The 25151-nt window shown below is 37.6% G+C and overlaps 1 protein-coding gene across 1 annotated transcript in view; it reads right to left on the reverse strand.

The window, feature by feature from the left end:
- Positions 1-25151, reverse strand: part of UNC5C (unc-5 netrin receptor C) — a 358016-nt gene that overhangs the window by 43502 nt on the left and 289363 nt on the right. The window contains exons 8-10 of the mRNA XM_087962879.1: positions 10122-10178; positions 7106-7297; positions 1757-2101 (exon numbers count right to left, since the gene is read on the reverse strand). Coding sequence (XP_087819005.1) covers positions 1757-2101; positions 7106-7297; positions 10122-10178 — 594 coding nt within the window. The remainder of the gene's footprint in view (positions 1-1756; positions 2102-7105; positions 7298-10121; positions 10179-25151) is intronic.

Genomic DNA, 25151 nt, shown 5'->3' on the forward strand with positions numbered 1-25151 from the left:
AAAGGTACTGTTAAAAATCTCTCAACTAGTTCTAGAATCCTTACCAGATCTTCTCCTCTGAAAGGAAGTCTTTAGGCAGGTGTGGTAGGGATACTAAAAATCCTAAAAGTGCTTTTTCAAAAGTCAACTGGACTGTTTTTCATTGAAGATGTTTCCCTTCTCATCTAAGAAGCTATTTCAGTTTCAGTTCATTCAGTTTTTGCAACTGAAGAAGCTTCTTGAATGAGAAGCAACATTTCTTGAAGAAAAACCAAAGTCTAGTTGCCTTTTGAAAAAGCACCTTTGGGGCAACCATGACCAGGATGGCTGAGAATCTCCATAGTCATTTAGGGATACTAAAGTTTCCATTGGTGAACATTCTTGTGAGTTCAGGAAGCAATCACGTTTCCATTGGTATCCTTTCATTTCAGATATTCTAAATGGGAAGAAGAGCATCTGGGTGATGGGAGGAAAATGATGTGTTATCTCAGTGACCCTGATCAATATAAGTTTATGAGAATGTTTGCAAGCTCCAAGACAGAGAGATAAACAGGTAGAGAGTTTGCTAGGGGTTAGGTGCTGTCCTCATGACCATTCAGATTCAGACACCAACAAACTCCCTCAACATCATTCCTGGCCCGTTGGTCTTGCCCTGCTATGTTTTGTATATACAGACTATGATATGGTCTCAGCATCTAAATAAGCACATTAATGAACAATGATGATAATACACTGAATATTCCCTACCTTCCCTTTCTAAAACCCCTCCTGTATGGGAAGGTTCCCCCCAAATCCAGTAAGAACTTCAGTCCAACTAAGAGCAGTGGTGGTACAGTGGTTAGGATGCAATATTGCAGGCCAACTCTATTCACACTGCCAGGGGTTCGATTCCTTCTATCCTAACCTAAGGTTTTGACTCAGCCTTTAATTCTTCTTAGGTTGGTAAAATGAGGACCCACATTGTTGGGAGAAATATGCTGACTCTGTAAACCTGCTTAGAGAGGGCTGTAAAGCACTGTGAAGCAGTATATAAGTCTAAGTGCTATTGCTACCTTGTTCTGTGTCACAACATCTCTTCTTATGAGGAGACAGAACTTCACACACAAATGAGTTTATTGGAATACCTGCAAATGGTCATTATAATTATGGAAGATAATTAATTTAATTCCACAATGCATTTTCTTCTTCATTATTGGGTTATTTCCCCCTATTTGACCTTCAAAGAGTTCATTTATCTTTAAAATATAAATAAATAAATTCTGAGGTTGCAAATGCAGAGAGAAAGAACTATTGTATTATAAACATCTGCCTTCTGACTGAGCTGGAGGAAACAAACAGAAATTTGGAATGGATTTCTTTCTTATAATTAGTTTGTTCTTTTTATGTCAAGTGAGAACAGAACTCTTTTTGCCTTGAACTTCAAGGTTTTCTCCCTCTTCCCTCTTTTTTAATTGTGATACATGAAAGGGGAAAAAAGCCAAAGGGCTGAGCATCCTACTTCAAATAAGTTGACACTTTAAGGTCTCTATCTGAAGGCAATGACTCAGAGTTCTGCATTTTTCTCCTTCAGAAGAAGTTAGAAGTTAGTGAGAAGAATATGTATAATAGCCAAGTAAAATCAAATGGGAGAAAAATATTTCTCTGATTTAAATGTAGGATACAGCTTTCTATAATGATGCAAAATCTTTGCTAGAGTGGAAAAAAAACAACCCCCACAATTCTGGAAATAACACGAGAAATGTTCTTTGAAAGCAAATGGGTGTAAATAATAATTTACCTGAGTTGGGTACAATCAGATGACCCCCAAGAGAGTTGAAGGTCCCAAAAGCAGTGCACGATGGGTCTGTCTGCCGTGCAAGGCTCTGATTTTTAATGTTTAATGCTTCATTATCCAGTAGGGATTGGGTAATCTGTGGAGAGAGTTTGGATGAAAAATCCGACAGCTCATCCTGGGGTGTGACTGCACCTGAATTGTTGTAAACTTTGATCTTCAAGTTGGGCAGGGGATCCAGGATTGGAGAATTGGTCATTGGAATTTTATCAGAGACGTCATGCAAAGCATAAACTGGGCCTCTGTACATAGCTGCTGCAGAAGTAAGGTCAGGAGGAACAGCTAGGAGATCTGTTTTAAAGAAGAAGAAGAAAAAAATGCAACATTAAGGTCAAGAAGCTATGGCCTCAACAACAGCATTCCCATCAGTCCCTGTCTGGATTTGATATGAATGAAACCCTCAGAGTTTCCAGGACAACTTTGAACATACCGTGTTAAAAAAAATGCGCTCATAAACTACAGATAAAAAGTAACTTCTATTAGTCAGGAAAGGCTTCACTAAATCATGACTGAATCTCAGGTTTGGCTGTGGAACTTGAAATCTGAAAATGTTTGAAAATATTAAGCTGCTGCATGCAGCCAAAATTATGTGAGTAGTAATGTAAGCAGCAGTGGTGGGATTCAATTTTTTTACTCCCGGTTCTGTGGGCATGGCTTGGTGGGCGTGGCAGGCGAAGGGTACTGTAAAATCTCCAGTCAGAGGTGGTATTGCTGGTTCTCCAAACCACTCAAATTTTCTGCTACCGGTTCTCCAGGACTGGTCAGAACCTGCTGAATACCACCTCTGGTATGTAGTCATACTAAGGCATTTCACATATGAAGATTCACCTTTCCAGGTAAGAATCTGATGTTTTTCCAGATGATTTCTGCACATCATGGTTATGGGTAAAGAACATGATTAAGTGTTCCTAAAATAGGGTAGAAGGGAGCAGGGCTGTAACAGAAGCAGCTTAAATACTTGAATTACCTGTAATCAATAATTTCTCATAGATGTGGTATATCAACCTGCAGTTCTAGAAATGTCCCAAAGTAGAACTTTTTTTCCAGAAAGGGCAGCAAAGATTCCAAAAGCATTGGCAGAATAACTTTTGACTTTGCACAGCAGTTGCAGACCAGCAAAGTGATCAGTGAAATTGACAGAAATATTGGAAAGAGACAAGAAAGCTCCTGCAATGTCAACATGGCAGAAAACAGATGTAGGAGATTGTAAAGGCTTAAGAACTAGCCAATGAAAAGAAATCCCCAGGAGGCTGATAGGGCTGAGAAAAGATGTGAAAAGTACTATATCCTGAGCCTTTGAAAAGTGGAAAATACTTTGTAGAAGTTTAATCAAACTGGAGAACAACCTTGTCAATCTTATACCATGCAATATAGGAAGCATCTTGTTATAGTGCACAAATAGCACAAGTACAAACTATCATCTATCATCATGCAAAGGTACAAAAGATAGTGTAGTAGAATACTCTAATGAGTTAGAAATGAAATAAGTAAATAATCTATGAGATAAAACTGTATTGTTATGTAATGGTATGTTTATTTATAATTAATGCAATAATAAAGAAAAGAGGGAAACATTGTAATTGTTTCTAAAGATTGATAAAATATTGAAAAGAAATGTGAAAGATTTATAAGGAAATTTATTCCAGTTACTAGAATGAATTTGAATAATTAATTTGCTTATTAATAGTAAATAACTTATAAGATAAAACTGTATGACTATCCAATGGTATGTTTATTAACAGTTAAGTAATAATGAAGAAGAGGGGGAAACATTTCAACTGATAAATATTGAAAAGAAATGTGGAAGATTTACAAGGCTCATACCAGTATTAGAATGAATTTGAATAACTATTTTGTTCACTAATGTTTATATATGTATATTGTTTTTGCTATGTTTTTAGAATTTTTCTTTTTACATTTTTAAGGGGAAGTACCAAGCAGAGTCTGAATGATGAGATTTACATGATATAAAATAGATTAGAAATTTGAATGTTATAATTTTAGAATGCACAAATTTAATGTTTAATGAAATTTCATGATAATAACAATAAGACTTAAAGGTGTTACGCTCCGATTGGCAATCACAGAGGGAATTTTGCTTTTTAAGAATGTTGGAAGAGAACATAATGAAATTGTAAACAAGACAGACGAAAGTACAAGTATAATGAATAAAAAGTTATAGAAATTTAGGTAAAAGAAATACAATTAACTAAGAAAAAATGAGATAATCATAAAAGAAAATTAAGAGAAGTAAAGGGAGAAATAGTGAGAAGTTGGAAAAAGAGTAATAAGATATGAAGTTGAATATATAAGATGAATATGCATATGAAATTGTGTCTGTATGGAAATGTGATAACCCGGAACCATGCTGTACTCAAATAAGATGTTTTATTTGTTTTGTTAAAACTTAATAAAACTTTATTTAAAAAAAAGACAGTTGTTAGGCCATATGTTGTTATAGAAATAGACAGAATTGAAGTTCTAGGATGTGAAGGTTCCTTTCTTCAAAAGTTCATAAAGCTGAAATCTGATGGGGCCTACCAGATGCCCCTTCCAGTCAATCTACTGTGTTTTATCTGCAGTAGATGTGATCTGAAGTGGTCTTACAAGCTAGATGTCAGACCTGTCACAGCTTAAACCTCTAATTAGAAATGATCCTTGATTCCATTGGTTGAGAATGGTATAGTTTATTAGAAGTCAAGCGTATTGCAGTAAAGCATATCCAGAACTGAAAATCATATGTCAAAATCCCTAAGTTCAACTTTTCCCTCCCTTAATTTATGCTTCCATATCCAATCAGGTTTAAGCAAGATGTTTTCAGAATGGTCACTTCAAGCCTAAGTTGGAAGGCAGCTGCCTTCTTCTCCCAACCAGGTGACCTTGAAGCAGCATCCCATCCACACTTCCCAAAGTTCATGGCAGACTGTCGTCACAGGGTAGCGAGGCAAAAGCAAGTGTGAGGTGGCAGCTGACGCTAGATTGCATTGATTTCCTTGCTAAGTAAAGGACTCAATAGAGAGTATGGCAGAATGAAGAAAAAGCTGCACAGCAAAACCCATAGAAACCAGTTGTGGAGTGAATGAAGTCAGAAAGGGAGAGAGGAAATATAAACAAGTATTGTATAGGCCATAGGCCAGTCAACATTTAATCATAGAATGCTCCCAAACCCAGGTTGGCCATTCAAAGCATTCTGGTCTTGAAAATAGCGTTTCAAGATTGTAAGATGTTCCAGACCTTTTGGAATGTCTCATTTTGAGGTTGAAGTACCTATTTACAGGTCAGACTATCACGATAAAATTCACTGAAAAGCCACAATGAATTTTTGAAGAAGAGCAGAAGCATGTCAGGAAATAGATTTTATGTTATCTTCCTCCCCAAAATTTGTTTTTCTAGGCTATAAATTATTGGATAGCACATGGCTACCATGTAGCTTTCATAACTCTGAACAATTTAATCATATTGCTATTGAAATGAATAAGGAGCGGATTCAGGTCATTTTTTTAATTTTTATTTTCCATCTTCTAAAAAGTTTCTTTGAATCGACATGGGAAGGGACTTTCCCCTCAGAGAAGGAGGACACGCAAAGTGGCAGCAGTGATAATAGAATAAATTGGAAGAGCTGGAAGAAGTGAGAAAATTAAACAGATTCTTTCTTATTTAGTATCACAAACTATTCTAAAAATATGAGTTCCAGGTATACTTGTAAAATAAGAAACAGACATCCTGCGATCTCTGAAACTTAAAATTACATTTAATGTACTTACTAAGCTTTCGTCAGCCTCTGCTGATATTGTCAGAGTATTAAGCTACCATTACAGAGATCTTTGCCTTTATATATCATTAATCAATTTAGCCCTTGCACGCATAATAGGCCCTCTCAACTGCCTCCCATCCATAATTAGCTCTGTTGTTTTTGCTTCCTTTGTCATGTTGGTTAAAGGAGGCTTATCTCTTGTTGTTGCTTTCTCCTGTACCCGACCCAGCCTGGAATGCTTTTCTCTAGGAGGTGATGTTAACATGCCAGCTATTGCAATATGTTGCTTTGCTCGTGACCTTGTAGTTGGCCCAGCTCGTTCTTCATTATTCCTGTCTGCTATAACTTGAGGCAGCTTTACCGAGCTCCTCTGTATTTAGACAGGCCTGGCTGTGCCTTCATAGGATGGGTCCACATGCCCAGGGATGGGAGGGGTGGCATCGGTCCCTGCTCCCAATGGGAGGTGGTCCCTGCTCCCAATGGGAGACCAATGGGAAGTGGTCTCTGCTCCTCCTACAGGGTCTTTCCTGGTGTCTCAGTGCTTGGTAGGCTGGTGATGGTTCGATATGCGTACTGATAGAATTGCTATTGGAAAACCAGGCTTCTTTTAAAGGCATCCTCCTTTAGTTATATCACGGGCAACAACCTCAGCTTCTTGAAAGCTGAATGTGTGATTAGGCTCCCGCATATGTGCCCAGATCTGAGAGCACTGTTCTTTGCACCGGACAGCTAGTTTGTGTTCATGTACCCTGGTCTGTAGCCACTTGGTCGTTTCCCCTATGTAATTGCTTGCACAATAACTACAGTTATTTAGTACTGCATATAGGAGACTATCAGAACATTCCAAGCTTCTGGGAGAAAGTCAAAAGAATCAAAATGTTTTGAGTGTTTTATAATTTTCTTATTCATTTGGCATTTCTTATTGTTCATGTAGTTTCTTGTACAGCATAGAAAAATGTAATCCTTGCATGGCTGAATTCTATGGGTTACATGGATCTTCATGGAAAATCTTTCTTCTCAAAAACAAATCCTGAAAAATGGACAATCACAGGTCTATCATATTAGGTCTCTAGTAAATAAACTTTACTAGAGACACAGGTCTCTAGTAAATAAATAAACTTATCAGAAATAATTCTATAGACCAAACTAGTGGAAGTTATCTTGGTACTGCAAAGCTAAATAGAAAAGGGAGAGGAATTTGGAAGGGGCTGCATTTCACCACCCAAATTATTTTTTTCTTTAAATCCTACACAGGATATATAATTGATAAAGAGTCCCTGATTAAAGAACTCACAATTTAGATTGGGTAAGAGGAAAGAAAAGGTAATGATTTTTTAAAAAAGAAGAATGCAGAAGAGGGACAAATGACATTAGTTCTTATAGATTAAGTTTTCTAGATAAATTTATCTACAGGATATTTAGTTGGAGAAATCTGGTTTATGGCATATCTCTAAATTTTGTTAATGGTGACTGGAAACAAACAAATGGCGCCTGTCTTGCAGCTTTTGTTTAAATTTTGTTAATAGTGACTGAAAACAAACCTTGTCTTGCAGCTTTTATATTTACAGGCTGAAATCCACCATTTAGTGCCGAGGAATCTATAATATCTGACTCGAAGTCTCGATGGTTCTTCCGGTAGATGAATAATGCAACAGTTACCGAAATAGCCAAGCACACAATCACGGCTATCACAATGCCAACGTAGAGAGCGACATCATCCGAATCAGGAGCAGCTAGGAGGGGAAAAAATAATAATTGAAACACAAAAGTAGAACATATTAATTGTCCCACATATTTCTATCAGCTCCTATAGGTGTTTATTATAGTTTTGCATGTTAATTTGAAATTGAATGCTCTGCCACATGATTTTGGAAGGAGGAAAAAATATTCAAGGCTTTAGTCATAACTGTTTTCTTACTCTTTGTCTATGTGTATTTTTTTTGTCTTGGAGGCAGGTAAATTAACACATTGTTTATAAATAGACTGTCAAGGCAAATTTAATCAAAAGAGCCATTTAGCACTCTTTTCGGTGCTAATGTATTCAGCGGGGCACCTGTTAATAAAAGAGGCTATATTTCCTTTTGGCATACTGAAGCTTAATTTTTAAAAGTAAATAAATCTTAAAAGAAAATAAATGGGAAATGGTGGTATGCCTGATAGACAGCTTGCCTACTTCTTAAAGGAAATACTTTGAGGACAACGCTCCATAATATGAAGACATAGAAGTAACTGTATGTTAATACTTTTCAAATGTGCATGTATATTTTATTTATGCACATAAATAAAAAAGCCATCTAGGCTTAAATATTATTATTGAAAAGTATTAAAAGTATTCAGTATGTATATTTTATTTATTTGAGTCTCTGTGGATCAATATGTGCATCTGCATGTATGTATAAGTTGGAGCGGCTGCTTATACTTTGCCTAAAGAAACTTTAAATATCTACATATTGTTGACGTGCCCCTCCCAGGCAAGCTGTGGGGAATCTAAGTCCCAAATATGCTCTTAGGCTATAGGTGACATTGAAAGACTAAGTGGCCCATTAAAACCTAGAGGAAAGTATCATAATGTCAAGAAATTCAAAACATGTTTCTAATGCATCACTGATTTTTTTTGTTACAAAATCATATTTTCTATTTGTGTGTGTGTGTGTGTGAGAGAGAGAGATTTATAGTAAGCTTCAGATCTGAGAACATCACTGTTTTATGCATGCTGACAGAATTCAAGAAGTCTGCAATCTGTCAGAGAGCCTAAGGCAGCTGTCCAAATCAGATTTGTTCCTCCTGTTTCAAACATGGTCTGACATGAAAATCCAAACAGCCTCTGCTTTAGACAACTTTCAAGAACAAAACAACAATTAACAGCAACAGAACAAGCTGATACCTCAACATGCCTTGGATAGCTTGCTGCAATGTGCTGAGATGAAGGATGAAATAAGAACCAAAGCCATCTAGGCTTAAATATTATTATTTGTGGTGCTGTATTTTTGCCGTATGAATATTTTTCATGCATTATCAGCCTCCTTCCCTGGAGCCTATTCTTCCAAATGAAGTGACCGGTGACCACTGCCTTGAAAGTCTGTCATCATTTGAATGTCTTTAATTTAAAGTTAAGCTTAAATTTAAAGCATCAGGCACATTTCTTCTTTTCTACCAGACTTTTAAAATACAATTGAACTCCAACTGGTTTGTGTGTACTCTTTGACGATCTCTTATTGTTCTGTTGTTTTCATTTTGAAGTTACTATCTGTTATTTTGGTTGGATTGTGAACTGCTCTTCAAGCTTTATGTTTGGTTTGATTTAATTTGGTTTTTATTGAAAGACCAGGCAGAACTTCAACAAACATATAGTTATCCATTAATTCATCAAGTGGATATTGTGTCTTTTCTCCCAAGAGCTCAAGACAATGTTTATGGAATAACTCTTCATTTCATCAAACAAACCCCTGTATCTAGGTTTGGGCTGACTGCAAGTGACTGTCTCAAAGTCCCCAATTTCCCATGAATAAGGCTGGATTGGAATCCAGGTCTGTCTGATCTAACTCATTATAGTCCAGCATCTTAATTACTACACCATACTGGCTTTATTGGATGTTGGAGTCCTTCACTTGTTCCCAAATATAGTGCTATAAGGTAGCCCAGCACAATCATGTCCACAACACTGGTGAGGTGAGACTGAATATAATCATCATCCACCTACTGTGTTCATAGTTTATTCTTCATTTATTCAAAATATCTAAATATGTATCCTCTAAATTTTCCAGTTTGTTGATTTTCACAATGCAGATGAGCAAACGGCAATGCAGATGAGCAAACAGCTTTGGTGATCTTTTCACTTATATGTTTGTAATACATCTTCACAATCCCACTGTAATATTACATGCCAATCCATGGCTTCCCTCTACAAGTTTTTCCAAAAAAAAACCTGCCTACGTGACATAAATATGATGCAACATTTTTCATGAACAGAAAATATTTTAACTTATTTTTAAACAGACCAATATTACAACATTTAAATGTACTGATATGCTTAAGTAGTAAGCTTTTGGATTCCTTATGTACGTAGGCAATACTTTCTTAAAAGAAAAGATCATGTTCTAAAATACTTGGTTTTGGTTTTCTTTAACTCCTAATACAATAGATGAATACCAATAGATGACCAAGGGACATCTATTATATATTCTTCCTAATAGAACTCAAAAGGTGCCTTTGAAAATGCTAATATTTTATTCTATCTTTCAGAAATGGCTTTCATGGAAAAAAGTGTGAGAAAAATCACCAAGGGAACCATACACACTCATTGTCTTATCCTCTTTAATCAAATTAAAAAGTTGCAATTGTTTCATGCCTTGCCAAAATCTTAGTTGGTTTTCTTTGATTTTCTTTTACCTTCCTTCCCTAATATTTGTTCCCCAAGTGTGGACTCTCTCTTAAACAAGCAAAACATAACTCTGGAGAAGTTGAATCTCTCTTCTCCAATGGACATACAACCTAGTGGAAAGTAATTCTTGGATCAGCTAATCAGAATCCAAGCACATATTATCAAGCAACACTTACAAGAAAATCCATATTCATTCTGGGTTCTCTGTTCAGTTGAAATAGGGTAAATGAAACCTTTAAAAGAAAAAAAAATGGGAATAAAATCAAATTAACACAGGGAGCTGTTAAACACACACGTTCACACATACGCACAATTGTACCCAAATACTTTAATTTAAAAATAAAACAAAAGGAATGGAAAAGAAAAAAAGGGAACAAAAAGAAAAAAACTCATGGCATTTTAGAATTCAGAATCAGCACACTATTATAATTTTGCATCTCCTGTCTGCTCAATAGTCTTACTCAGAATTAATAAGTAGACAGATTGAATTTCAAAGCCAAAAATTGGTCTCGAGTCACTAACTTTGGAGTGCTTAAAGTCTTTCTTTTATTGAGCATAAACTCTAATGGATCTAATTTATTTCAGACATCAAGGATCATTAGCATATGGAAAGTCTTCTTCCTCCCAATTTCTGCCATATGCGTTAATTCCCAGGATATATTCAGCAGAGCTCTAAATAGTTTTTTATTTAATTATAGAAGCTAGCTGCTGGTCTAATAGGACTGCAAGTGCCTTGTCTTCAACGGTCAAAGGTTAAATATCCATTTACCAAGTGTTCAACCCATGGAAAAGCATCATTCCCTCCACTCTTCCTTTTTCCCCTAGATTTCAGAGGAATGGTTTTTAACCTTCCTTTTAATAGAAATCCAATTCTGTTCTCTGGGGAGCAAGCAATTTGCCAGAGAGTTGGAAAAGGCATGTGTTCCATTTGAGATCATTAGAAAATCAATAGGAACCTTGACATCATAAAGTAATTTATTTCGGATTTTGAAGCTTTGTGTAATATTGACAAAACTATAACACAATTTTTTTCCCTACAAGAAACAAATAGAAAGAAAAGTGACTTTCTCCTGATTTTTAGTGATAATGCAATTCTCAAGCAATCTATTTTTTTTTTCTTTGAGCAATTTGCTCTGAAGCTGTGCAGTAAAGAAAAAAAGGTGTTGGGTTTTTTTTGTCTATGCCAACGGAGAAACATTTACCTGGAACCAAATTCCCACTGTGATGAGTGGAAATTTTACTTCTAAGTAAGCATGTTCAGAATCAAGTAAACAGCTGTTGGAGGGGGGCGGGGACGCTGGCTTACTTAAAAAAAGGAACCAAATCCCAAAGAAAATTGAAATGGATTTTTTTTCATCGTAAAATATTGCATTCCTAGGCCTATCAGCAATTAAATTTGAAGGCATTGTAAAATACCATGAGAATGAGATTGAAAAACAGAAGACACTTTCACAACAGAGAACTACTGAGAAACCATACATAAATTTCAATATAATATTACTTAGTATTTGATGACTGAAAATGTTTTTCAATCAAGGTAGGCTATACTGATATAGAGAAATGGCAACCAAGTTTATCCACTTTCTTATAGAATCCCTACAGCATGGATCTATTATCTTCAAGGCCCACATAGTTCAAAGTATGAAAACCAACAACTTTAACAATTTTCATTCTTTAGCATTTTCAATAAGGAAAGCACAATTTATAATATTTTTACTTTCAAGTTACTTTCTCTTGACCAAGTAGGGCAGGGGTGTCAAACTGGATTTCTTTGAGGGCCGGATCAGCAATGTAGTTCTACTCCGCGGGCCGGCTGTGGGGGGAGATAGGACGGACATCTCCTGAAGCACCTGCTGGCCAAAACAGGGCATGGGGAGGCTACACGCAGACCCCACACAACCCGTCTTTGGGCTGGAGAGCCTCCTGCAGTATTTAGCCAGCCAAAACGGGGTGTGGGAAGGCCGCACACAGCCCCCTGTGCCTTGTTTTGGCCAGCAACATGTTGCAGGAGGCTGTCCAGGCTGAAAATGGGCTACACTCCTTATTTTGGCTGCCAGAGGCACCGTGGGCCAGTCCTTTGCTATTTCCAGGCCGGCTCTGTGGGCCAGATTTAAGCACCCCACGGTTGGCCTGCAGGTCTTGAGTTTGACACCCCTAAAGTAGAGCAAGACCATTTTTGCAGCCATCCTTCATAAACTAGGGACATGCTACACATTGAGCAAGGGAATTCCGCTGCATATGTAACTGCTGATGCTCAAATGTTGCTCCACAAGTAGCATTTGGAAAGACAGGATATGCTTCTCTAAGGCACCAATCTACACAGACCTTTTTATAATCATGGCTTTTTTGCACATGGATTTCAACATCAGTATGTAAAACAATGACGCATATTGTGGTATCTTACATTAATTACAATAAGCTTCAAGAAATGTAACTTTCTTTTTAACAAAAAAAAAAAAAAAACCTCATCAAGGTTCAACTTACGAATTGCTGAAATTGAATCATTATTAGTTATGAAAACACTGTACATCATTCTGAGAATATGCATGACTCTGCTCTTTAATAAAAAAAATGATTTCAGCTGACAGCATTTGGAACTATCCAGCACCTATTCTAATATACTTCCATTATGAAATGCTCCTAACTTATGTATTTTTCAGTTTCCCAATTTTGTTTGTTATGCCACTGAGATTGGCATAGGCACGTGTTCAGCTGGTTTGGACTAGTTCTAATGATCTGGTAGGGGCGGTCAGCAGTTGGCCCCACCCACCCACTCACCCTTTCCTGTCCTATATTTCCTTTATTTGTAGCTCATCTGATAGGCACAGCAGAGTGGATTGCCATACCTCAGCTGTTTTACTCACCAGCACTGACAGTAATTGCCCATTTTAGAACGCTCCGTGTGTGCCCACAGAACCAGTAGTAAAATATTTTGAATTCCACCACTGCATGTGTTGCCATGTAGTTCCTCAGACACTCATTCTTCTGTCTCCCTCCCTCCCCGCCCTCTCTCTCTCCCTCTTTTGCAGCTCAGCTGAGAAGTAACAAGAATTGCTAAACTAATTTTCCATTGCTATGCTGGCTTTATAGAACTGCTGCTTCAATTCTGAGGTGCTGTGATAGTACTTCAAGGTAAGTCACCTTTCCCATAATCCAAAAGTCAACTTCCTGAATAAAGACAACAAATACACCCACACTGGGAAGCCCCAAGCCAAGCACAAATTTGAGGTATAGCTACAGGTAGTCCTGGATTTGCTATTGTAATTGAGCCCAGAATTATGGTCATAAACAAGTCAACACATAACCGACCTGATTTTACATTTTTTGCGGTAGTCATTGAGCAAACCAAGGGCTTGTTAAGTGAAGCCATTTTTTGCCGGAAACCAAAATTAAAGTGCACGCTCACAGAACAGGTTGTTAAACCAGTTGCAGCCCACCATTGCCTATACCCCAGCAACTAAAACAATTATTGCCTGTTTTATTAACTGTTCTGGGGGGAAAGTAACTTAACAAACCTGATTCTCTTCATTGCTGTTTCTGCACACCTTGGAGAACAGGGACTGATTTTAAGAATTTGTCATATATTAAAAACAATTGTTCCTACAGCATTTCAAAAGGTTTGGACCAGCAAAGAAAATATTGTGAGGATACACATGATTGACAGTTGACAATTGCTTCCGCACAAATATGAGAATTTCAACAGCTGCATTTACCCCTCTTCTGCTTCCCTATCTGATCTTTACATAATAAGAAAGGGCATTTTCCTCAGATAATGAGGCAAATCTGGTGAGATTAGTACCTGTAATAACAGAAAAATGACTTTTCTCCGAGCTTCAAAGCGAGAGCAGGCAAAGCTGGGATTTGTTCTTCTTCCTTGATCTATTTTGCTCATGGTGTCAGCACTACTGCATGGTAAGTACCTGGGGTTCTTCTGATAACACTATCACATTAAAAAAAAAAACCTCAGGTAAATGTATAAAAAGCTGCTGCTTAATTTGACTCCATAATAATTTCTGGCACTGCTGAGACTTGAGCTGCTGAATTACAGCCAGTGACTTGCCTTGAGAAAAAATGTAATTTAAAAAGCCTCAAGTGTTTCTTTAAAAAAAAAAAAAGCAACATATTTCCCATGGATTCTGTAATGTTTTTCCCCCTACCTTCTTATGACTTTACTACTAGAATAACTATAGTGCGATCAGTACAATGCTTAACATATCTCCCTGCATTTAAATTAATGAATTGAATTATTTAAAATCTGGGAAATTAATTCTTACAGTTTCAAGGAGGAAAAAGTGGGACAGGGTTAAACTTAAAAAGCTTTGTTGAAACTCCAGTTATCATTTATATTTTTTTTTCTTAAATTATAGATAGAGTTAAAATATATTTGAGTTTTTATTTTCTCATTCCTTATCAAAAGTCAATCTTTGGAGGTCTTAATTGCTAAAGTCTGCCATTCTCCCATTTTTGCAATAAGGTCTCATGAATAGATCCAGATGGATGCAGTAAACTAGAGAGCCATCAGCTTAACATCAATAGCTAGGAAAATCCTGGGAAAGATAATCAAGCAGTGAGTTTGTGGGCATCTAGAAATGAACAAGGCGATTACTAGAAGCTAGTGTGAGTTTGTTAAGAACAGATCATGCCAGAGAAATCTTCTTTGATAAAGTGACTAAATTAGTGGATCAGGAAAATGTGGTGGATATAATATATTTAGATTTCAGTAAGGCATTTGATAAAGATAGGCTACCTTTTGGTGAGATAGAACAAAATGCTGTTACATATAAGCTGGGTTGACAAAATCAGAAAAGAGGAGATGATAAGCCACATGGAAAAACCAAGAGAAATCATCAAAATAATTAAAAAGTGGAAGTTATATTTCGGACATGTGATGTGATACCTGGAAAAATATGGCATATAATCATCCAGGGAAAGACTGAAGGCAAATGAGGTCCAGGCAGAAGAACATCATGGCTTCAAAATCTAAAGGACTGGTTTGGACAAAACTCAGCAGCACTTTTTCGTGCGTCTGTTGATAAAAAATAAGATTGCCAACATGATCGCCAACGTCCGGTGATGGATATGGCACAAGAAGAAGAGGAACAAAATGAGATAGTACCATCATCACTCAGCATGTAGTCTTCAATGGAACTACATCCATGTAGAGGGAAACATGCCGGTGTTCTTCAATTTGTTAAATGAACTAGATGAGGGGATAGAAGGGGAGCTCATCAAATCTGCAGATGATGCTAAGCTGGGGAGAATTGCTAACACTTTCTAAGACAGGCTCAAGATTCAGAAGGATTTTGACAGGCTTGATCCTTTGACCCTATCCAACAGCAAAACCAAACACACAGGTACAGAATGGATGGTTCCTTCACTCAGCAGTAGTAATGGTGAGAATGATCTAGATGTCCTAGTGGGCCACCACTTAATATGAGCCAGCAGTTTGCTGCAGTTGTCAAAAAGGCTAATACAGGCCTAAGTTGCCTCAACAGAGGGATAGCGTCAACATCACAAAATGTGATAGTACCACTTTATACTGCACTTGTAAGGCCAGATTAGGAACAATGCATCCAACTGTTGTCATCAGAATACCAAAAAATATATGCTAAGATTCTAGAGAAAGTGCAAAGAAAAGGATCGAAGATTATAAGAGGTTGCAGGCTAAATTGTACAATGAATAGTTAAGAGAACTAGGTATGGGTAATGAAGAGAAGGTTTATGGGTAGCATGATAGCTGTCTTCTGGTACTTGAAGGGTTCTCACAAAGAAGAAAGGGTGACTTCTTCAAAGCATCTGAGGATAGAACAAGAAGCAATTTGTGGAAGCTCATCAAAGAGAGATCCAACTTATAACTAAGGACAGTAAGAAAACTATTAATCAATGGAAGAGCTTGCTTCCTGGAGTTGTGAGTGCTCCATTGCTGGAAGTTTGGACATCCATTTGTACAGGGTGGTATAAGGTCTCCTGGCTTTGACAAGGGATTGACTAGAAGACCTCTAAGATTCCTTCTAGCTCTATGATTCTATGAATAAAAGGCAAAGCATTCTACTTAGGGTTACCCTGGAAGAGTATCCAGAGACTTCAATTGGCACAGAATGTGGCTGCATGAACCATACTGGGTACTCAAAAGAAGGGCACATTTAATATGTTTGCTCCATGAACTGCATGACAGTTTGGATGCCAGTTTGCTTCTGGGTCTAATTCATAGGGCCTGGGTACCTACAGAACCCGGAAGGGAGATGGGCGGTTAAGAAATATGAAAAATAAATAAATAAATAAATAATAGGACATATTAGAAACTATCACCATCCGCTTAGCTAAAACAGTGGTGGGATTCAAATAATTTAACAATTGGTTTGCCCAGGGTCAGGTTGGCTGTTGTGGGAGGCATGCCCAATCCCCATCCTCCAACTCCATCGTACATGCGGGACGAGCCTCCCGCGACCGCCAACCTGACCCTGGGTGAACTGGTTGTTAAATTACCCACCCTACCCTGCTATCAAAGTGAATTTTGTGTGCTGCGCTGCAATTGAGAAACGGGAAATGGAGTAGCCAGCATGAGGCAAGGAGGAGGAGCAGGAAGAAGAAAGAAGGAAAGTGGCTTTCTCCTTCTCTTGCGCCGGCCACTCTGTTGCCTGTTTCTCCATTGCAGTGCAGCGTAGCTCCCAGGATCCATTTTGATAGTGGGGTGGTGGGGTGGTATAATTTAACACCTGGTTCACCTGAATCAGTGTGAACCAGCTGAATCCCACCACTGAGCTAATTATGTATTTAAAAACAAAAAACAAAAACTGATTTTGATCTTTAAACTGAAAGTACATGAACTTTAAAACAAGATTGCAAAACATCATGAGGTTTGCATAATAATGATCAGGATCAGTTTAATCATGAAAGAGCAATTTCTGGAAAACGCTAAGGAATCTTGCAGGGAAACTAAGAATATACTGCATAATAACCTTGTGCTTAAACACTGATCTGGAAGACATGACCAAAGAGGACCCAAATGAAACATGCTGATTTAAGAGGAACCAGCAGTTTGACAGCCTTCAAAAGCAAATAGTAAATTTTGCTGCAGGCTTTTAGGGATTTTTTTTAAAAAAAAACTAATTCAGAAGGGACTAAATAAGATCATTTTGTTGTGCTGTAATTCTACATTGCATCTAAATTGTTCTTTCAAAATAAGGGAAACTGCCATTAGAATTCTATAAATTAGGACATAAATGAACATTTCAAAGGGCTATTCTGAATGTTGATGTACATTTACGTAAAACAGTTTAATTGATTTTTAAGATTGCAAATTCTTAAAAAGAGGTATTTTGGAACATAAAAGGAAGCCACAGTTTTTTTTCAGGATTGTACAATGCTCCAAATTTTATGGATAATACAATAGCACTAACGACACATACTTATGTACATATGTATATACATACATACATATATATGTACATGCACATGTCCCATTGGGTCATTGTTTCAGATATATTTCCTCACCTAAAGAGGGAAACAGAATGAACACAACTAGCGCCTCTCCCCCCAAAAAAAGATATCAGGAGGGACTTCCAACTTCCTGCTGGCTTTCACATCGAGTGTCCTCATGGGGAGCTGGCAGGCAGCATCAGAAATCTTCCTTTCTTCCTTTTTCAAATTCCTGCTGGCTTTCCCACTGACTTTGCTTATGGAAAGCTTGCAGAAAGAAAGTTAGTAAGAAAGTTACCAGGAAGTTGTTTACTCAAGGCCAGCAGGAAGTTAGTAGCTGTTTCTGGATGAAGAGGAAGTGAGCATGTGCATGGGAATATAGATTGGAAAAGATATGGGAGAGTATGCAAGAGGTGTCCTATGGGTCCTGAAGGATTGGGAGGGTGCATAGAAGGCAGTGTGGATTAAGAAGGGTGCCTGGGAGTGCTTGGGAGTATCATGCAGACAGAGAAAAGGGGGTAATGTGAGTTGGGAAGGGCACGTGGAAGAGGTGCTGCACAGGTCAAGGAAGGCACATATGTGGTGGCACAGGTTGGGTAAGGTGCATGAGGGTGCACAAGAAGTGCTACATGGGTCTGGGAGGGTGAACGGCAACACCACAGATTGGGAGACAGAGCAAGAGATTGTTAGAATGGCTGGGAAACTGTCATGTTGAAAATGAGGATCATATCACTCGAGCACCAGCAGCCTAACCAAGTAGCAGTGAAGCTATTTCCCCAAATGTCATTCTCTTGAAAGACATGCACCTCAGATTTTGGACACATTCTGTAAGTTAGCCCCAAAATTGTTGCCTGAGGTTGCACAGTTAAAGGTTATAGAAATGACTATTTTCATAGTATATGAATCTTACTTTTCAAAGTATTTCATTTTTAAAATTATGAACAAAAGAGCTTATGTAACTGCACTATTAAATAGCTATACCTCTTGAGCTTTGAATTAGATGTCAAGATGCTTATGTATATAATGGTATGCAAGGAAATGGATTTCTCCTGAAATTTTAGTTGTGACAACCTGCACTTTTATAGCCTTTTACAGGCTGTTGAGATAGAATGAAAAATGCTTTCAAATGTTCATGGCTGTTTTATTAACCTGTATTAACTCTGTTTAATTAATATGGCATACAAAGTAACTGCTGCTCATTTTAAGAATCTATTTTGAGGATCAGGGACTGAGTTAAGTAATCTTTTATGTAGGCAACTTTCAATAAATTTAATAAATGTAATATATTTTATTTAATAAACAAGACCTAAACACATATTTTAGTAGATTCTGTGTAAACTTGCCATATTCTAGCCTACCTATTGTTTTTAAGTATAGCCATAAAGCTACATTCCTTAGAAAAATAAACACACACACACAAATAAAAATATATTAATTTTACTTGCTATCCAATCTATTTAATTTTTGCCTTTACAAACTATTTCCAAATTACAAGAAGTTTTATATTTATATATATTTGTGACCAGAATTTGTACTGCTAAGCAAGGTGATTGTTAAGTGAGTTGTGCCCAATTTTACAATCTTTGCCATGTTTCTTAAGCGAATTACTATAGATGTTAAGAAACTCATGCAGTTGTTAATATCTAGCTTCCTCCATTTTCTTTGCTTGTTGGAAGCCAGCTGGGAAGATCTAAATGGGGATAACATGATCCTGGGACTCTGCAACCATCATAAATTCATGCCGGTTGCCAAGTGCCCCAATTCTGATCACATAATCATGGAGATGCTGCAATGGTTCTAAGTGTGGGGACTGGTTGTATGGTAACTATACAAATGATTGTAAGTTGAGTATTACTATTGGTGTACTTGAAGATCACTGTAGAATCTTTTCTTTCTTTGGTCCTAGGATATTTACATTTATATGTCCTGAGAAAATTAAAGACTGCAGTAGTTCCTGGTACACTGTGATGGAATGTAGTAAACTGGATTCCCAGGAGGGAAGGGGTACATTGCAGGGGAATAAGAGGTACCTCCGTTCAGATATGTTATGTAAGAGAAGGAAGGCAAAGACAGCCCCTTCCTAATAGTTCTCAGAATATATGTTTGATGTAGATAGTACAGTACTTCAGTTTGGCAAGATTCTTCCTGCTTGGAAGAATCACCATATGCCTTTCCTTATGTTTGCGCCTGACTCAAACCAACGAAGTTGATAAATTAGTGTCTTCTCTGTTCCACTCCACTAATGTATCTCTGAAGTCTAAGAAATTCAAAAGATGTTCTCCACGAATTATCAGCATTCTTATGCAAATCTTTGAAGCTAACCAAAATACAGGGTGCACTGGGTTTGATAGGCAGTCTGGATATTTAAGTTCCTGTTGCTAAGTGTAACATTTCTGAAATTCATACTTTTTATATTAAATAAACAAAGAAATAATGGTTTCCCTCGCTTTGAAACTTCAAGTTCTGCAGGATTACTATTTGTTTACAAAGAAAAACATGCAAAAGGTTTTGAAAATCAGATAAGGAACAAGAATGTTTGGTTTATTTTGACTGCCACACTTCCCCCCTTTTTTGGCCTATAAAGATTGGGGTGGGGGTGCACTAATGCTAGGGAAGATGGAAGGAATGAAAAATAGAGGGTGAGTAGCAGCAAATGGGATAGATTCAGCTATACAAGGAATGGGTGAAATTCTAGAAAACCTGAAGGTCCGATCTAAGGACAGGGCATCCTAAAGAAGATCTATCTATTTATGTGATCACTAAGAGTCAACACTGACTTGAAGGCACATAATCACCATCAATCAGAAAGACTTTGGTTTGCACTAATGATGCCATAGGTCAGTGCTGACACTAGATATACTAGCAATAAATCACATACATTTATCTTCTTTCTGAATGGCTAATTATTGTCAACTATAGAATGAGAGATCACCTTGGAATATGAGGCCCAAGAGATTCTCCAGCTAGTTACTCATCTATTGGATACTGATTTTTTTTTCCCTGAGGGGTAAGCTTAAGTGTCTTCTGCCTTTCAAACAGTGGAAATGACATTCCACACTTTAGAGACAAATACAAAATGCACATGGTTAGGCATAAGTTGTCTTTTGAAGTAATCACATAATAGCTATTAAACCTCCCTCCACCCCAATGTCAAACTAAATATTACCATTGTTTTTAAATCTTTCTTTTCATTAAGGAATGATACATTTCTCTTTGGAGAAATGCAAGGCATGCGTATGTATAATATTGTTAAAAATGAACCCTCATGATTGCTTTTCAACAGTGATCCGCTTTGAGGCTTTGTGATTGACCACAGATCTGGTATTAATGCAATTTGTATGTTCAAAAAAAAAAAAAAAAAAGTTCAAGGATTCCAAAAGCAAGATGAATAGGTTAAGACTATAAGGGAAAATGAAAGACAAGTTTGTTGAGCAGCCTTTAATTAAAAGTCATTTGGGAAGTGAATGAAATGCCCTTTTTGAAATGCCAGTAGGATATTAACATCTCTTCAAATAGGGTTAAATCTTTGTTCAAATCTCCATCCAGTCACAAGACTCATAAAGAGCTTTAAGAATAGTCATTAAACACAAAAGAGAATTGTGAAGAGAAAAGAAGAAGTATGTACGCTGACCTGGGCAACTTGAAAGTGGACAAGATCTAGAAGTAGCAACATGAATGGGACTTTTCAGGTAAAACAAATGCAATTCCTCTATTGCAGGAGTCTTCTTCAAACTTGACAGCTTTAAGACTTGTGGACTTCAACTCCCAGAATTCCTCCTCCAGTCATTAGCTCAGGAATTCTGGGAGTTGAAGTCCACAAGTCTTAAACTTGCCAAGTTTGAAGACCCTTGCTCTATTGCAAAAGACCAAAGTAGACTTCCTCATGATGCGTTGCTCCATTGTCTTTTTATAACAGGATTTTTTTCTGGCCTTTGAAATTATTTTGCCACTGCATCCTACTCTTGAAGTAGAAGCTGCAGGGAATATTCCCTCTTGGCCAAGGTTGATTGCAAGGAGAAGGAAAGTATGTTGCATCCTCCAGGTTCTTTCTTGTCTGCTTGCTGCCTGTGGGAAATTGCTTCCGTACATAATCAACCAATGACTTAGATGAGGGAACGGAAGGAGAATTTACCAAATTTGCAGATTATACTAAGCTGGCAGGAATAGTTAACACCCTAGATGAAAAGCTCAATATCCAGATGGATCTTGACAGACTTGAGCATTGGGCCCTATTTAACAAAATGAAATTCAATGTAGAGAAAAGGAAAGTCTTATTCTTAGGCAGGAAAAAACAAAAGTACACATAGAGACTTAATAGCAGTACCAGTGAGAGGAATCTTGGAGTCTTAGTAGACAACCAGCTAAATATGAGCCAACAGTGTGCAGCAGCAGCCAAGAAAGCCAATGAAATATGAAGTTGCATTAACAGAGGGATACAATGAAGATCAGGTGAGGTATTAATACCACTCTATAAAGCCTTAGTAAGACCACACCTAGAATCCAGTTTTGGTCACCACACTATAAAAAAGATGTTGAGATGCTAGAAAAAGTGCAGAGAAGAGTAATCAAGATGATTAGGGGAATTGAGGCTAAAACATATGAAGAATGGTTACAGGAACTGGGCATGGTTCATCTAGTAAAAAGAAGACCAGTGGAGACATGATAGTAGTGTTCCAATATTTGAAGGGCTGCCACGGAGAGGAGGGGGTCAAGCTATTTTCCAAGGCAGTTGAAGGCCAGGAAAGGAATAATGGATGGAAACTGATCAAGAAGAGATTCAACCTAGAAATAAGGAGAAATTTTCTAACAGTGAGAACAATCAACCAATGGAACAGCTTTCCTCCAGAAGTTGTTGGAGCTTCATTACTGAAGGCTTTGAAGAAAAGACTGGACTGCCATCTGTCAAAAATGGTGTAGCATCCAATGGCTTGGACTAGATGACCTACAAGGTCCCTTCCAACTCTGTTAATTGGTTAATCCATGGCCTGCTTCAGCTTCTTGGAATAAGGCTGAAAATAATCATTGTTTGGGGTATTGAAGTTGCTTTTGGCAAGGTCAGCATCAAAGGGCTACGCAGCAGAGGCCATTCCTTTGGACTCTTGGCAGGGACAGAGCTGAAAAAAATATGGATGGTGGCTGGAATCTGGTTTGCCATGAAGTTTGTTAAGATCTGTGTTATGAAACTGAGGCAGAGTGGACCATGGAAAGTAGGGGCTGACTGAAATCAATGAAAAAAATCTGGCAGGGACAGAAATGGTGAAAAACTATAGTTGATAGACATTAGATATAAAGGTTAGAGAAAGATGACTTACTCTATTCCTCTGAATGAAGCTTGTTGCTATTTTGTTTCTAGCCAGCTCTAAACATTTTAGCTACTATTTTGTTATCTCTGACATTTATATTGGTACAAGTGTAATTTAATATAATGATATATTTACTAAACTTTACAACAAAAAATCCCTCTAGACTCTTTACAACTAGCTCTTTTTATTGAGTTATATTGTGTCGATGCCCTGTTATGATTTGCAAAAAAGAAAGGAGGTGGCAACTGAATAGTTTTTCTGGGTAGCAACTGAATAGTTTTTAATTTGTTGGTCAACATACAATATAGAAGTCTAATTAAAGCCCTTATAATGATTAAATAATTGTAAGGGTTCCACTTTAATGTTGTTGTCTACTGAGGCAGCCTCCTCTAGTAATGGCACTATAGCTAGTTTTCTCATTCAGTCTCTGTGAAGGAATTGGCTTATTGACTATTCATCCTTTCACATTAGGGGGAAAATACTAACTACAGAATGAGAGAGAGCCAGTGTGTGGGCAAGATCATTAGTCTGAATAAATGTGACAGCCAAGCTGCACCAGAAATACCACAGTTAGCAGTAAGCACAAACTACAGCTTTGGGTGAAAAATACAGTAATTACAAGCAATGGAGAGGGGAAAGGAAAACTCCATAGTTTTTAATTCTAAAAGAAATCAATACCAGTTCAGACTGCTATTTTACACAGGAATAGGGATAGATGTATGAAGCAGCTTATTGATTGCCTGAGTGATATAACTGTAGAGAATAATATACTGCAAAGAAAATACTTGTAAATGTGACCAAGATTTACTAGGGTATCTTGTTTAAATATCAGCCTTTCTTGTTGATTGTGCAAGAAAGGTGCAATTGATTGTAGAGAAAAGATGAGGCTGTTTGTGATTTTTTTTGCCTGTTCAATTAAATTAGCTTGGATGATGATATGGTTATTTATGCTACTTCCTCAGTAATGGTTGCACTTGCACAGATATAAAAGTGCTGTTAGAATAGAGCTAAGCAACTGTCACCATCACTGCAATTCAGATAGTGTGGAAGGGTAGGTAAGAGAGGACTGGAAAAGGACTGGAGAAGAGATAATAGAAGTTGGCAGGATCCATACAGTGCTGGTTTGAGCTCTTGGATTTTTAGAGGTACCAAATCATTCTGACTAGTTCCTGTTCTGTTTCCTTCAAGTATAGAATTCAGATTAATATGAATATATAATAAGTTATATCCAACAAGTACTATGAACATATTTTACATCAGAACTTACATTAATCATCTATTACTTTGAGCAAGCTCACAAGTAATATACATTAATTTGAATGTAACTGGAAACTGAGGAAAAGTGTATGATAGATACCTCCTGTTAAAGGAGGCATTTCAGAGCTGAGATTCAGCCGGTTCAGCCCGCTTCATACAAACCGGATGTTAAATTTACATCTGGTTCGCCAAACTGGTAGTTGAACCGACTGGCTGGCCCTGCCCACCTCTTCCTTCCCCTTCCAGGAGTCTCCACACAGATTTGGATGCAGGTAAGTACAGGGTCCGTGTGGAGACTCTGGGATAGCAAAAACAGGCCTGTTTTCTGGCTTCTGAAGGCCTATAGAGCCCAGGGGAGGCTGTTTTTTTCCCTCTCAGAGGCCCTACGGAAGCCTCCGGACTCCGGGGAAGGTGAAAAACTGCCAAACTGGAAGTTCTGGAAGTCCAGAAATGGGACTGTTTCCAGCTTACAGAGGTCCCCTGGAGCCCGGGGGAGGCCGTTTTCACCCTCCTAGAGGCCTGAGAGAAGCCTCCGTACTCTGGGGAAGATGAAAAATGGCCAAACCGGAAGTTCTGGTAGAACTTTCACACCCACCCAGCAACTGGGCAGAGAACTAGTTGCTGGGATTTTTGAATCCCACCCCTGAGGCATTTGATATGCAAAGTTATCCTGAATCAAGATTGTCTTTAGTGGTTGCACAATTGAAAGAATTCAGCATGATGGAACAGTAGAATTATAACTGTGTAATAGATGGAGCTATCTAGGAAAGCATTGAGCCCTTTTGTATTAGATGTATTTAAACTGGCACTGAAAAGCCACCTGAGATGCTCTAATATAAGTTTCTATATTCAGCAAAAGGGCTAACCCTTAAATGACTGCATTCTTTTCTAATTCTGATGGGTAATCTAGGATGAAGACTTTTAAAACTTTGAAACAACATGGTTCGTACTGAAAATGAACGGTTTAAGAGTCTGTTTGAATTAGTCAAGATAGCCAAGGACAGAACTAACAACTGAAGAAAAGAGGCAGATGTAGGAAAGATACTCGAAGCTGAAGGAACAAAGCACACTAATTCTTTCTCTTGATTTGACTTGATTTGATAGGAGTTAGATGTTATCGGTTTCATTATGATCAGCCAAACATATCTAAATTCCTTGTTCTGCTGATGTAAATTATATGACAGGGTTATAACTTACATTCTTGCAGAGTATCTCTTGCAGAGTCTT

This window comes from Notechis scutatus, chromosome 4, assembly GCF_049901735.1.
Source record: "Notechis scutatus isolate UNSWTSFEM ecotype Mainland chromosome 4, rNotScu1.2, whole genome shotgun sequence".
Lineage (NCBI taxonomy): Eukaryota > Metazoa > Chordata > Lepidosauria > Squamata > Elapidae > Notechis > Notechis scutatus.